General features: G+C 42.1%; 1 protein-coding gene across 4 annotated transcripts in view; it reads left to right on the forward strand.

Annotated features, from left to right (window-relative positions):
* Positions 1 to 13,314, forward strand: part of RAPGEF6 (Rap guanine nucleotide exchange factor 6) — a 137,475-nt gene that overhangs the window by 73,776 nt on the left and 50,385 nt on the right. For 3 of the 4 annotated variants that reach the window (XM_075715304.1, XM_075715301.1, XM_075715305.1), the window contains exon 7: positions 8,250 to 8,381. The exons of the other annotated variant lie outside the window; for it this stretch is intronic. In XM_075715304.1, coding sequence (XP_075571419.1) covers positions 8,250 to 8,381 — 132 coding nt within the window. The remainder of the gene's footprint in view (positions 1 to 8,249; positions 8,382 to 13,314) is intronic. 4 annotated transcript variants of the gene reach the window in all.

Consider the following 13,314-nt stretch of genomic DNA (forward strand, 5'->3'; position numbering starts at 1 on the left):
AAATAATAAATATATTTGCCTTAAAATTGGAATTGTTAGGCTTGGAGTTTGAGAGCTGGTTTTTTGAGGCGGTTGGGTTGGTGTGGCAGTGCATGGTGGTTTTTACGGTGACACAGCAGACGTACGTGTGTACCGATGCTGCGGGGCTGCGCCGTGCTTGCCCTCGGGTGTTTCATGGAAATAAACCCCGTGTTGTTTCTGAATATTACTCTCGCTGGCAACATTTCAGGGAACTTCAGAAAAGCAAATAAGGTATAAGGTTACTGACAGTCTGTAAAACCAAGGACAGAAAATTTGCTTACGCAGCCTATAAAAAGCCAGCCTGTTCCCTTGGAGGCCGATGCTTCTGCTGTGTCCAGACTAGATCGATCGGTTGTAAACATCCATACAGGGACCTAGGAAAACTGATGAAAAACTTTGCTATCAAGGAGTATCAAATAAAGAATGAGGCAAAACTTTTGCCTGCTTATTGCCCATTTTCCTTCTATTACTTTGAATTTGTAATGGACGCTATACGCCGGGAGAATTATGCAGACTGTGCTTCCTTTAGTAATTTGGTTCCCGATGATGAGTCCTTTGGTCAGCACCCTCATTGCAGGATGTTTCTGAATCTGTTTATTAAACATGCCATTTACTGCAGGCTGAAACAGGATGGTGAAGCTTCTTTGACACGTGGAAAAAGATAATTCCTAGGTCTTGTGTCCATCTGTCAAGCCTATTTTGCAAATTCGTATTGTCTGTGCTTTTTCAGCGTGTGGTTTTTTCGGATATCCAAACTGTACCAGGAAACACTGATACTTATTTTCAAAACTTGTGTTACAGAGGCACAGATTTTGCTTTTCTGTAGGGGAAAGATACCAGCGAATCCAAAAGTAAGTCACATAGGAAATACAGCATGAAGAGCATAGTCCCTGTGCTGAAAGAGGTTCGTCCGATTCCTTTCACTGGAGAGAATGGGGAATAGAAAGACAAAAGTCTCAGTTTAGCCCTCCTGTGACATAACGTCACTTATGACTTCTGTGGTTGCCTTTCTCTATATATAAACTCTGCAATGACTTTTCCATAACCTTAATTTTTAGCAAAACCTTCCTGGGGAGCACTTAAAGGAAGGTTGTCCTCAGGCTAACAATCATTTTTTTTGTGTGCTTCTAAAAAGAGTTGATTGGTGGTCATCTCATCAAAGATCACGTAATGCTCTGCTGTACAGGGCATGTGCAATCGTAAAAATCTGTTATACCAAAATTAGCTCTTAATTTAATTCCTAAGTGTTCTGTGTGACTTCATTGCTGAGAGTAAGTGGTGTTTACGTAGGAAGTAAATGTCATGTCAGACGCACTCTACTTGGGCCTGTAGGAATGGTCCGTTAGCGTGTGAAATACACCCTGTGGCAGTGGTTTGCCTCCAGCTCATTTCAATTACAGACCTAAGACTTGGAGAAAGTTGGCAAATCACTTCTTGTATAGCATGTGTTGCCACAGGTATAGCTAGAAAACCACTGCAAAGCTAAATTAATTTAGAAAATGAGTGTTGGGAAATCTCTGTTCGGACACATGTCCCAGTAGCATGGCAGTTTTTGTTGTCTTGCCTGCATCCTTTGCTTATCGGACACCTCACATTGGATGTCTTGTAAATTAGATACTTTCAAATGAAATGCAATTCAGTCTACTGCACTGGATAGCTTGAAAATTAATGTGTAAAAGTTCAGTGTAGTCATAATCGTTGCAAAGTGTTTTGTGGGTATTGAGGAAAAGTGCTGCCCCGTCATAAATTTGGGGTGGTTTTGATGATGAAAGTGTAGTGAAGTAATAAAACTGAAGAATGTTACCTTCCTTCTTTCTTATATCAAGATGAAACCTCCTGGTGAAACTTGTGCCCGCTGCCCTTTGTCTTCTCCATGTGGCACCTTGTGAAGAAAGAGCCTCTATCCTCTTTGTAGCTGCCCTTTAAGTGCTGGAATACTGTGGTGAGGTCCTCCGGAACCTTCTCTTCTCCAGGGAGAAGAGACCTAACTCCTTCAGTCTTAATTCATGGGGCACGTTCTCCAGCCCTTTGATCATCTTCGTGGCCCTCCTTTGGACCCTCTTCAGTCTGTCTACATCCTTTTTGAGTTGTAGGGACCAGGATTGGACACCATACTCTAGGTGTAGCCTGATGAATGCCGAGTAGCATGGGATGATCGTGTCTCTATCTCTACAAGTAACGCCCCTATGGATGTAGCCCAAGATCTTATTGCCGTCGTTGCTGCAGCGGCACACAGATGCGTACTTGGTTTACTGCCCATCAGGACCCCCAGGTCCCTTTTGGCAAGGCCACTCCTCAGTTGCCCAGCCTGTACTGGGCTCTTTGGTTACGCCATCCCAGGTGCAGGACCGTGCGCTCATCGTTGTTAAACTTCGTGCAGTTCTTGCAAGGGAACTGTTGGAAACCTCGGCAGTCTCTGGAGGAAGTCATCGTGTCATTGCTCTGAGTGTCGCTGCCCTTGTTATCAAACTAGTTTTAGAAGGTTATATTAGACCAAGTTGTCCTGATTGCCTGTTTAAAAAAACCAATCAAATCAAATACTCTTCGCAAGTATGCCTTGTTGAAGAATGGATAGAGTTGGGCTCCAGGGAGCGGTCCAGCCCACCAAACCTTCTGCTTTTAGGCGTAATCCTGAGTTACTGCTGTCAGCTTTACTGTGTGCTGTTCCTTCATTCTTTTCTCATTCAAACTGTTTGCAATAAACAAAATAATTTATTGAGATGCATTGCATGTTTGGAATGGTTAATTAGGAAAGCAATAATTCTGCAATACCGGGGGTATAGTTTTTCTTTATTTGAAAAATGTACTGGCTGTTCGAGTTCAGCTCACGCTGAAGTTTATAGCTTTTTTTTTTTTATTTCCTGTATTACTTGGTTCTCACCAATTCTCTGGTGATTCTTTCATCTTTAGCCATTGTTAGCTGCTAATTTTAGCTATAAAGCAAGCCTATAGTGGTTCAGATCAAGGCTCCGTGTGGCCCCTTACACGTCCCCTGGTGTCATGCAGAGCACCGCCGAGCAGGTTCCCCGGGATGCCTTCGGGCAGTGGTGGATGCCGTAGGGTCTCTGTCCCCTTCCGGTTCCTCCCGCCCCGTTTTGATTCTTTATCTCCCCCGCACAACCCCCCTGGGTTTCATCCATTGCCCCTGACACCCACTGGTGTCTCCACGTCCTTCCCGAGGACCATCCTTTTTTTCAAGGATGCCCAAGGACAAATACGAGCAGAGATTCTTCTCTCCCACGCTTCGTTGCTTTTACAGCGTCCCGTTGCTGCGTTTTTATGTCCCTCTGCTTCGTCCAGGCTTTGAGAGCCGCGCTGCTCCCAGCTCTGCCGCTCTGGCTCTGACTCTCCATTCAAACCTATAAATCAGTCTCTCGACGCGATTTGTCTTCTGCAACGTGTGCAAGACCTGAGTGTTCTTTCTGTCGGAACAGGACAAAAAGCACTTACGTATACTTCTCTTCATGGTGGCTTTTTTTTTAACTGTGAAAGTTTCTGCATTGCATTATGTAATAGGAGAAAGGACGGGTTTGGGGCTTGCAGAGGTTTTGGGGGTTCCTCTGGTTTAGTCATGTGTTGGGGTTTTTGGGGTTTTTCTGGCTCCTGGTGGACCTCCTGCAGTCTTCACCTTTTGTGGGTGTTTTCTGCTGCGGGTAGAGTGTAGTGTTCTGTGCATGTTATTTTTATTAACTGTTACTCAGAATTGGCTTTTACGCGGCCTCGCCTGCGTCCCGGTGAGCAGGACAGGGTGGACCCTGTGTTACCACCTTCAGAAATCTCACCTACGTGTAACAAAAAGCCCAGGTTGCTGTTGCTTCTGGGTTTGTGTGGCAAGACAGACTGACGCTACTGTTAGGACGAAGGCGTTAGCGGGTTGGGTTTTTTTTTTCCTTTTTTCTATTGCAATATCTCTTCAAAAATTCCCTTGCTGATTCAGGTTTTTTTGGTGTAATCACCAACTGTATTTTCCTGACTCTGTGGGAGGGCAGAGCTGTAGGTGGCTGTGCAGACCATAGCTTCTATTTTCTTAACTTCGTTTCACGTAAGCTCTGCACCCCAGTATGGCATTTCAGCGGGGGGTTTGGTGCTAAATATCTCGTCGTTGGGAAAGGTCAGTCACAAGGATGTGCTGGCACCGATGTAGGGACTGGCTGTGCCAGCACGTTGGATGCGCTCGTATTTGAACTCCAGGTTATCCCTTCTTGTGAAAAAATGTAATTGTTTTGTGGTTTAAAGTGTGAAATAAGCAGTCCATTTCTGTACTGAGCGTTTATCAGAATTTCACGGATGTTTGAGGTTTTCCTATCTGTGGCTGCTGGGGCACATGACTAGCCAGAAATAAGGCACGTATATACGTGTGCATCTGAAAGCCTCTAACGTGGACATAGGTGAGCATTGCTGTTTTGAACTTCTTTCCCTAACACATAATTTTTCAAGATATCGATGCGATTGTAACAACAGTTTCTAAGTTTCTCCCACAAAAAAATCATAGTCATGGAATCATCAAATCGTTTAGGTTGGAAAAGACCTTTAAGATCATCCAGTCCAACCATTAACCTACACTACCAAGTCCACCGCTAAACCAGTTAAGGGGAGAGTCATAATTCATTTAGTGTTTCCTGGCTTGCTGGCTGGATTATTTTTTAATGAGTAAAGCTAGGAGTCATTGAGGTTGGAAAGGATGTCTAGGATCAAATAATAAGTGAAAGTTATTCACCAATACTGAAGAGAAGGTTACAACACTTTCAGCAACTTCACAGCCGCATCCAGCAAGTCCTTCCCGCGTCCGCTGTCGTGCTGTTACAGAACACCCTATCCATGCATTGCTGCTCAGTGAGCTCTGAAAGAAAGAACAATCGGTTTGGGTAATAAAAACGACATCCGAAAAGACAGAAGCTGTGATTTATTTTGGGAGATTGAGTAGAGTGGCAAGCAGCACTTTAAAGGTCACTTGTCTCAAATAAACCTTATCTCTCTCTCAAATTTAAAGAGAGATTGCAGTGTTTCCTTGCATCTAACCTGCGTTAAATGTCCTTTACAAGAACATATTGCCGAGCCCAGCAGGAGCGTCGTACATGCCCGTGTGCTGTATGGGTGATGAAAATGAATGGGAGTGCTGGCAGGGGGAATGAAGATCAGTTATAAGTGATTAACGAGTGGATCAGAAACACTCCTTTGGGAAGGCTGGTGGTTTTTTGAGTTGGTCTTCAATGTGTGTTTGTGAAAATGGCATGCAGACTACCTACCCAACTTTTTTTTTATTTTGAGCGCCGTGTCTTGCTCCAGCAGTACTTCTCAACCTGGGTATGCAGAACAGCCTTCATCCCAAGAATCTCAAAATTTAAACTAAATTAGAGAAGAAAAACTGTACGTGGCAGTGTGTATCTGCATGTGTGTCGCTGTCTTTGAGCCAGAACGGGCTTCAATAGCACCAGTTTTTGGTTGAGAGCAGGCATCTGCCCTTCTTCCCCTGGGAAACCCTGCAGAATCGGTTCTGCTCTTGGTCCTGCTCATTCTCTTCCTGGAGCCATTTTGCAAGTTTGAAAATCATTGTGAATCTGGAGAGCAGGGAGCTTAAATGAGATTTCCTTGTGTCTGTGTTATCACAGTCAGCATGGGACTTGCTCGCGGATGGGAAGAAATCGGATTGAAGCTGGACTTGGAGCCGGTTGCTGGAATGGGGAGGTTATAAAGATGAGGACAGGCTGAGGAGTTTGCAGCAAGACTGTGCTCTTGTTAAGCTAGGGGTAATGAGTCCATATGGGTTGATTTGTTCCGTAATTTCCTAAAACACCCGGATTTTTCAGTTACGCTGACCTCCCGCGTATCGGTGCCTGCCAGCAGCCTTGCCCAGCGATTTGCTAGCAAGTACCGGGTTGCTGCTGGCCGTCGTCCTCCCTGGCAAAGGATGCGCTGACCTTGCTCGTCCGTGCCTTTATCGTTTCCGCGCAGACGACGGCACTGCGGCGCGCTTGCAGAGGAGCCGGCTGACGCGCAAGACTCCAGGGAGCGAGGAGCAGTGTCACCCTGCGGCGCAGGCTGCCCCGGCTGCGGCTCGCTGCCGCCGAGCGCTGTAGCGGAGGCAGCAGATGGGGAGAGCCGGGGGAACAGCCTCCGTCAGCACCGTGGGCGGCACCGTTGAGATACCGGGGGCTTCACTCACGTCCAGACCGCCGCAGGCTTTAAGGAAGATAACGTAACACTTTCTCCTTCGTGTCCATTAGTAGATAGGTAGTGCTTTTCTGTACGTGGCACAAAGGTGTGTACTGCAGAAGTGTTCGTATGGATTTTAAAAGTGCCCTGCTAGTGCTCCAGACCAGAATTAAATCTCAGCTTTCCTCCTTCACTGTTTATACTTTGCTCTTGTTCAAGAGGTCGCATCTCGGGGTACGCCGGTGCTTGCCGCGTGTGCTGACAGACAGCGAGCGTACCTTTTGGCCGCTGGATTGAATTTTGGCAGCTGAGTGGTTTGACCTTTTTGCTCTTCGCAGATCCTGAAAATAGATTTTTCAGCCTATAAAACTTTTTGGTGGCTAAACATAGGCTTCAAAGTGTTGTGTTTCCTTCGCGTTCGGATCAAGTTCACTATTTTATACCTACTGCTTAGAGAGGGTTTTTTTTTTTTTTTTAGGGGAGTTTGTGAGAGTTTAGCAAACTTTCTCCTTTTCCAAATACACGTGCACATAGATATTAATTTACAGGTTGGATATTTTATACTTTCTTTTTGCAAGTAAAATACAAACAAAACTAGAATAATGTAAATATTAAGATAGTGAAAAATAGTTTTGTCGTCTTTCATTTCCCAGAGTTATTTTGCAGGTAACGGTCTGTGCTGGTTTTTAGAGCCCAGAGGATGGTCAGGTTTGAGCAGCGATTGCCAACGAGAATGTCATTGGGAATTACAGATGACACAACATCCCCCATATTCCTCATAACGATTTTGATAATCAGAATTATGTTACATATTTCGGAGATGCTCTCAACGTTTTTTCTGGGGGTGGGGAAGCTTTGGAGAGACCTACAGTGCCGCTTACGCTTTCAGAAAATACGTGAACAAGTAGTTGGTAAAGTGCTTCTCTTGTGTGCTTTTCAGAAAATGGACATAAAAAGGTGATTCCAAATGAAGATCTGGTTTGCATTTTTCATAAGTGTAGTCAATATTTATAAAGTTAATATTGGATCAATAACATTTGTCCAATACTATATTTTAATTTGCAGGACTGAATATCTAGTGGCTGACACGACTGTGGGATTTTGTTTGTTTTACAGAAGCCTTTTCATTTTGATCATGATACCTGATGCTGTCAGAATAGTTTTGGCCTTTTTTTTCCTGTATCAGAACATTTTTTTAAAGGAATAGTATATAATTTTATCATTTATAAATGGTAAAAGTATATACACTTTATCGTTTTATCACAGAATCTGATTCTGTGATACAACCTCCTTTCCATATAGTTGAGTGTAAATTTAAAAAAATACTAGAATTATATGTGGCAGAACATAAATGAGCAGCTGAATTAAAGGACTGGTTATTTTATAGTATTCCATGTGGCCTTGATTCCTCAAAAGCTTACTACTGACTTTTACTTTTTTCAATAGAAAGACCATGTTTGTGGGCTTCAATCATACGCTAAAGTTTTTATATCTGTATACGTGTGTTCATTTACGGATGGATTTATAGAAGTACTGTTGTGCATACAGGTACCAAGAATGCACCAATTCTTTCTGTGTACTCATTTTCTTAAAGAAAATTCGAAGCATTTTATGGACTAGAACTTTTGTTTAGATTGTGTTGCTTTTTGTTCCATATTGATGTTTTCTAAAGGTTCTTCTTGAACTAAGGCATGAATTGAATTTATAAACAGGAATCCTGCTTCATATTGGATTGCAACATAAGCTAATGTTTAAGACTGGGCTATTTGGCCGGCGTCATCCATTTGTCGTCTTCTGCGCTCTTAATCCTGTTGGTGTGTGAGTTAGCTGTAAGGAGGCTAGCTAGACCTTTGGTTTCTAGAAAGGTGCATCGTTTTCTGTCGGTCGCATGAAATCTGAATGTGATTGGGCAAGCGTGGTCTAAATCAGCTTTTTCTCAAAACGTACGTCGAGTTACAGGTGGATATTCAAATGTGTAATAAAAGTTTTAGGAATAACTTTATCTTCAAATCAGACTTACACATCTTGTTCTCCTTCCTTTTTCCTGCCTTTCCCCAAACCCATTTTATTTACAGCTTCCAGCTGATCTTACCAAGATGCATCTTACCGACAATCCTCATCCTCAGGTGACTCACGTCCCTTCAAGCCAGTCGGGATGTAGCTTTGCCAGTGATTCTGGGAGCAGCAGCCTGTCTGATATATATCAGGTAAAATTGCATTTCTTTCTTATTTTTCCTTCCTTGCTGTTAAACATTCCATAAACAGAGTGGCCCTTTATCCAAGCCTTGCCCTCTTGATGCTTCTGCATATCCTTGTGTTGCTCGTGTGACTTGCCAGCTCCGCAGCCACGCGGAAGTGAAACAAACTTCTTGTAAAGCTCTTTTTGTTGCTTTTCACATCTTTATATACCAACAAGTGTGCCGTGGCTTTTAAAAGTCACAAGTGATGATTTATGGGATCATTTTCCTTCTTTCTGAAATGGAGCAAATGTCATGAAATCACTCTTGTGTTTCAGATACCTTCCTTGATGAGTTGTATTTATTGTTAATAACAGTCTGTTCTGCAAACAAAAGCATGGTAATAAATGCACTCTCTGCACTAATTGACTGCGGAAATTCTGGTGTTGCTCACTGAGAGTAGAAGTGATCTGAAATCCAGAGATAGCTTTCATTTGTTTGCAGATAATATACTTGATGTTACCTGTCTCGTGTGAAGTTGGAGAGCTAGCTTCATGGGTTTTTTTTTCTGGTTGATGAGGGTGCTCGTCCTGTGTTTGTGTTGAGCAGTAATTTTGCAGCTTTTCCCCTTTCAAGTTGAAATCTGACTGTACAATACTGAGTATATAGCAACCGTTGAGCATGATGTAGGTGTAACTTGATTTTAGACACCTGTTGTCTTCCTTGGCTACTGTCCGGCTACTATTTCTATACTGGAAGCAGATTAGTGATGTATCTATTTACAACAAAGTATTGCTAGGTAACTTTAAAAATAAGGCATTAAAAGCAAAAATCCTTTTAGAACATTAAGTGTCTTTATGCATTTTTGTCCTATTTAATCTATTACCTTACTCCTACTTTAGATCTACTTGCTGCCAGCTAGGTCAGGAGTAGCTTGCATCCCTGGGAGGCTTTTCAAAATGCTCTGTGGATGATTTCTGAGAGGCAGTGCTGGAAGATGTTGTTCTGTATCTTGATTTTTTTTTTTTTTTTTTTAAATTTTCTGAGTCAACAGGATTGATTTAATTAGTCAGAGTCACCAGAACTAGTCTGCATATCGTACCTTAACATCTCCTATATTAGGATGCTGACGGACAGTCTTCCTGACCATCGTCTGCCTGCCTGTCTACCTGAGTAGTTGGGAGAGGTTGCTCTAAGTGAAAAGCACTTAAAATATATTATTGATAACGAAAATACCATTCTAGTAATGAGTGAATACTCTATCATGTGTCGCTAACTGCCCTTGAAATGCCTTATGTCTCCTCTTAAGAAAATGCCAAAAGAGTATAGTTGCTAAACAAATAAGAATTATATAAATAAAAGAAATAATGGAGTAGCATATTTACATGCACTGGAGGAAATAAACAGTGGTGAAATGTATTTTTATACCCTAAGGAATTATTAATTTATTAATGTGAAAATGACTGGAGATTTTCTATTAATTTTGAGGATTCCTTTCAGGTAGGCATCTCCTTCTCGGTGACGTTAGCCCATCTATTTTTGCATCCTGCAGGGAATGTGGACATCTGTAAATTTTGCTGAGAATGTCCAGCCAGCGGGGTGATGTCTGAGGCAGGTTACCACTGTCAGACTCGTGTGAGACCTTCAAAGATAACAACACAGCAATGGACCATCATAGCTACAGCGTTGTTAATCCTGAAAGATAGCATTGGAGAATCAGGCATTTGATAAAGCATGGGTGAAGATAAGATGTGCAAGAGGCGTGTCATGAGGGGGGGAAAAAGACCTCAACAACCCACTGGTTTGGGGTTTTTTTCCCTTTTCCTTATTTTTTAGTGAAGTTTTTGTATCTTGTTCTCGTATGCATAATGTGCAAATAGTAACTTGTCAAAGGATGCTGGGCTTTTTTTATGGGCTTTATTGCAGTAGCTATAACAGTTTTGGAGAAGTCTCTTACTCTTTGTAACCCAGTTATAAGTGCATGGATAGATACCGTGTAATAATGTCATGGCACGGTATTAAACATAGCATTATATTGCCGTGACACATCAATACAGACAGATTTTGAAATGGGAAAGAAAAAGAAAAGCGTTTCCCTCAATATTCATCATGATATTATGAAGGGAGAGAATCTCTTTGATACGCAGTAAGCCTACATTTTGAGTATAACGTATTGGCTCGGTAGCTGAAAGCATTTTTGGTACATTAAAATACGGCTTTTCATAAAATATTTGGAAAGTGATGCTTTGAGCTTGCGGTCAGCTTCATATCTATTACATGCCAAACTCTGTAGGAGTATCATTAATGTCAGCAGAGGAAGAGCGTTTTTGAATAATTTTGATTAATGTAGCTTTTAAATGACCTTTTGAATGAATGGTATCTTAGCATTAATTTTTACAGTAAGTAGTGCAAACATAATTCCAGAAGAGGAAAATATGATTAGAATAGTAGAACTGAAGAATGAAACAATTTTTTATTAAGATTTGGAAGGGGTTTCCAGTCATCTGTGTACACTGCATTCATCGATAGTCTTGAAATGAGGTTTCGCTTGTTCCAGCTGCTTCTCAGTCCAGGTGTTGAACAGGAAATGATGAACACAAAGCTTAAGGTAGGATCAGCAGAAAAGGAGTCCTGCCTGTAAGCACTGCTGTGAACATACTGTATTAAACCCTCAGTTAATTGCAGGAACTTATGAAAATAAATGTATGAAGGTATTTTTCTCCCTTCTCCTGTACCGTTACTGCTCCCTGTTGGAGCTTTCAGTCTTTATGTGGTAAAATGTCCAAACGTATGTGTTGCAAAGTCCAATTTGCTTCGAATACTGCAGAGCAGTTGTTTTGCTGTTGGACTGTAGACTTTTTTTTCAAAAAAAAATACGGGAAAAAAAGTTGTTCTGTACAGTTTTTAAAACAACTTCTTTAATTTGCTTGAAGTGTTTCATTGTTGGCTTTTTTTCCTTTCAAATTTTTTATTTTTTCGTTCAGCCCATTTCTGACGGTATGCCTGGTTTCAGAGCTATGGCGTTGAGACAGAACGAGAGGAAATGGGCTTAAGCTGCGCCAGGGGAGGTTTAGGTTGGAAATTAGGAAAAATTTCTTCACGGAAAGGGGGGTCAAGCATTGGAACAGGCTGCCCAGAGAGGTGGGGGAGTCCCCATCCCTGGAAGCGTTCAAAAAACGGGCAGAGGTGGCACTTGGGGCCATGGTTCAGTCTAGTCTACCCTTGATTGGTTTAGTGTGGACTTGGTAGTGTAGGTTAATGGTTGGACTGGATGATCTTAAAGGTCTTTTCCAACCCAAACGATTCTCTGATTCTATGATTCTAAGTAGGGGAAGGTGTGTGGTTATGCGTACAGAAGTTGGAATGAGGGATTATAACTTCTGCAAACAGCTGCTTTGACCTGTCAGAGGTATCCTCAGGGAAAATTAATTCAAAAGGTATTACAGAGGGACAGCGTCTTTCTTTGCCCTTTCGCGGGACAGGCTGTAAGGCAGCTGGCCACGGTGCCATGGGTAATCCAGATCACGTCTCTAGGTGTAGGTGGGTAGGGTCTCGCTTCTGCTGTCAGGAGTTAGTTGCCTCTATCAATAGCTGGCAATCCCTGTTCTCTTAATGACCAACAAATTTGCATCTATTTTTTCTTATCTTTTTAGTTCTGTCAGTGGTATGCTTCAAGTTTCTCTTTTTAAAAAAATCTTTCATTTATCACTTTGGCAGTATATACTATTTGTGGGCAGCAACATTATTGCCCAGCAATAATTCCAGTTGTGGTTAAGGTTTTGATATTAAAATGGATTATCTATAAAATATGCATCAGGGAGCGGGCCTTACTGCGGGCTTTTCTATCAGTTCTGAAGAAGACTTGGACATTTTTCCCCTGCCGGAATTGACATGAGGGGAAGGGAAAAACCCCCTTGCTCTTAATAGCAGGTTGCATCGGGAGTCACGAGTACTGAAATACATTGTCATACAGAGCTATTCCGGCACGGGACATCTTTTACGTGAGGCATATTTAATACTGTTTTTCTGTCACTGTATGCTTCTGAGCCACATTGTAGTGGAATATGTATCATCATCACCGAAACGTTGCAAGGGCTAGTTCTTGGCTTTGGCTTCCGAAGTGCAGGCCAGCGTACAGGACGTCTCCATGGTCGACATTTGGCAAACCTAGCTGAAACCTGCTAATTGGCAAAATTTGCAGTACTATATAGAGAGTAATAATAGTGTGATTTTAAAATAGCAAGCAAACGTTTTGACAGTAAACTGGTGTTAACTTTCCAGGTGATCTACGTGACACGCACCATTTGAGTCCCTTCCTGCTGCCTTCTCAATAGATACTCTTGCCCCATAGACCCAATCCTGCAAATCCATATTTGTGTAAGATCTGAAGATTGCAGCTTCTGGTTTCGTTTTGTACATTAGTAGTTCGTAAATGTTTCCGTTAAGAATGATTTTGATATTTGATAATGGAAACAGCTGGGGCATCATGCTTGGGAAGAGCAGCTACTTTTGCAGACAGCTTTACGAGCAAAATCCTTCCTGTTCCTTCCAGCACTGCCTGACCTGCCAGCGTTGTCAACCATCTGCACATAATCTTGGAAATGCAGTTTGAGGACCATCTCTTATTTCATAGCTTGATCAAATTATAACTTATTTATTAAGAAAAGAGACGATTTGTTTATTGTCCTAGGTAGGATAGACAATGAAAATTTTGAAGAATCACTTTTCTGTGGAACCTGTAGCCTCAGGTTTGTTATCTTAGCTTGAGGTTATCGAAGTGGGAATTAGTACTGTAGTCTGTCTTACCCTGCCTGGAAAAGTTGATATACATTGTGGCTATTTACATGAAGAAATGCTAGAAAAGTCCTTGAATAAAGTGCTGTACTGATTGTGTGCTGCTGAGACTCTCCAAGCACAATTTGCCCTTGGGCTTAATTCCAAAACTGTTAATGTGAGCTACATA

This window comes from Pelecanus crispus, chromosome 8, assembly GCF_030463565.1.
Source record: "Pelecanus crispus isolate bPelCri1 chromosome 8, bPelCri1.pri, whole genome shotgun sequence".
NCBI lineage: Eukaryota > Metazoa > Chordata > Aves > Pelecaniformes > Pelecanidae > Pelecanus > Pelecanus crispus.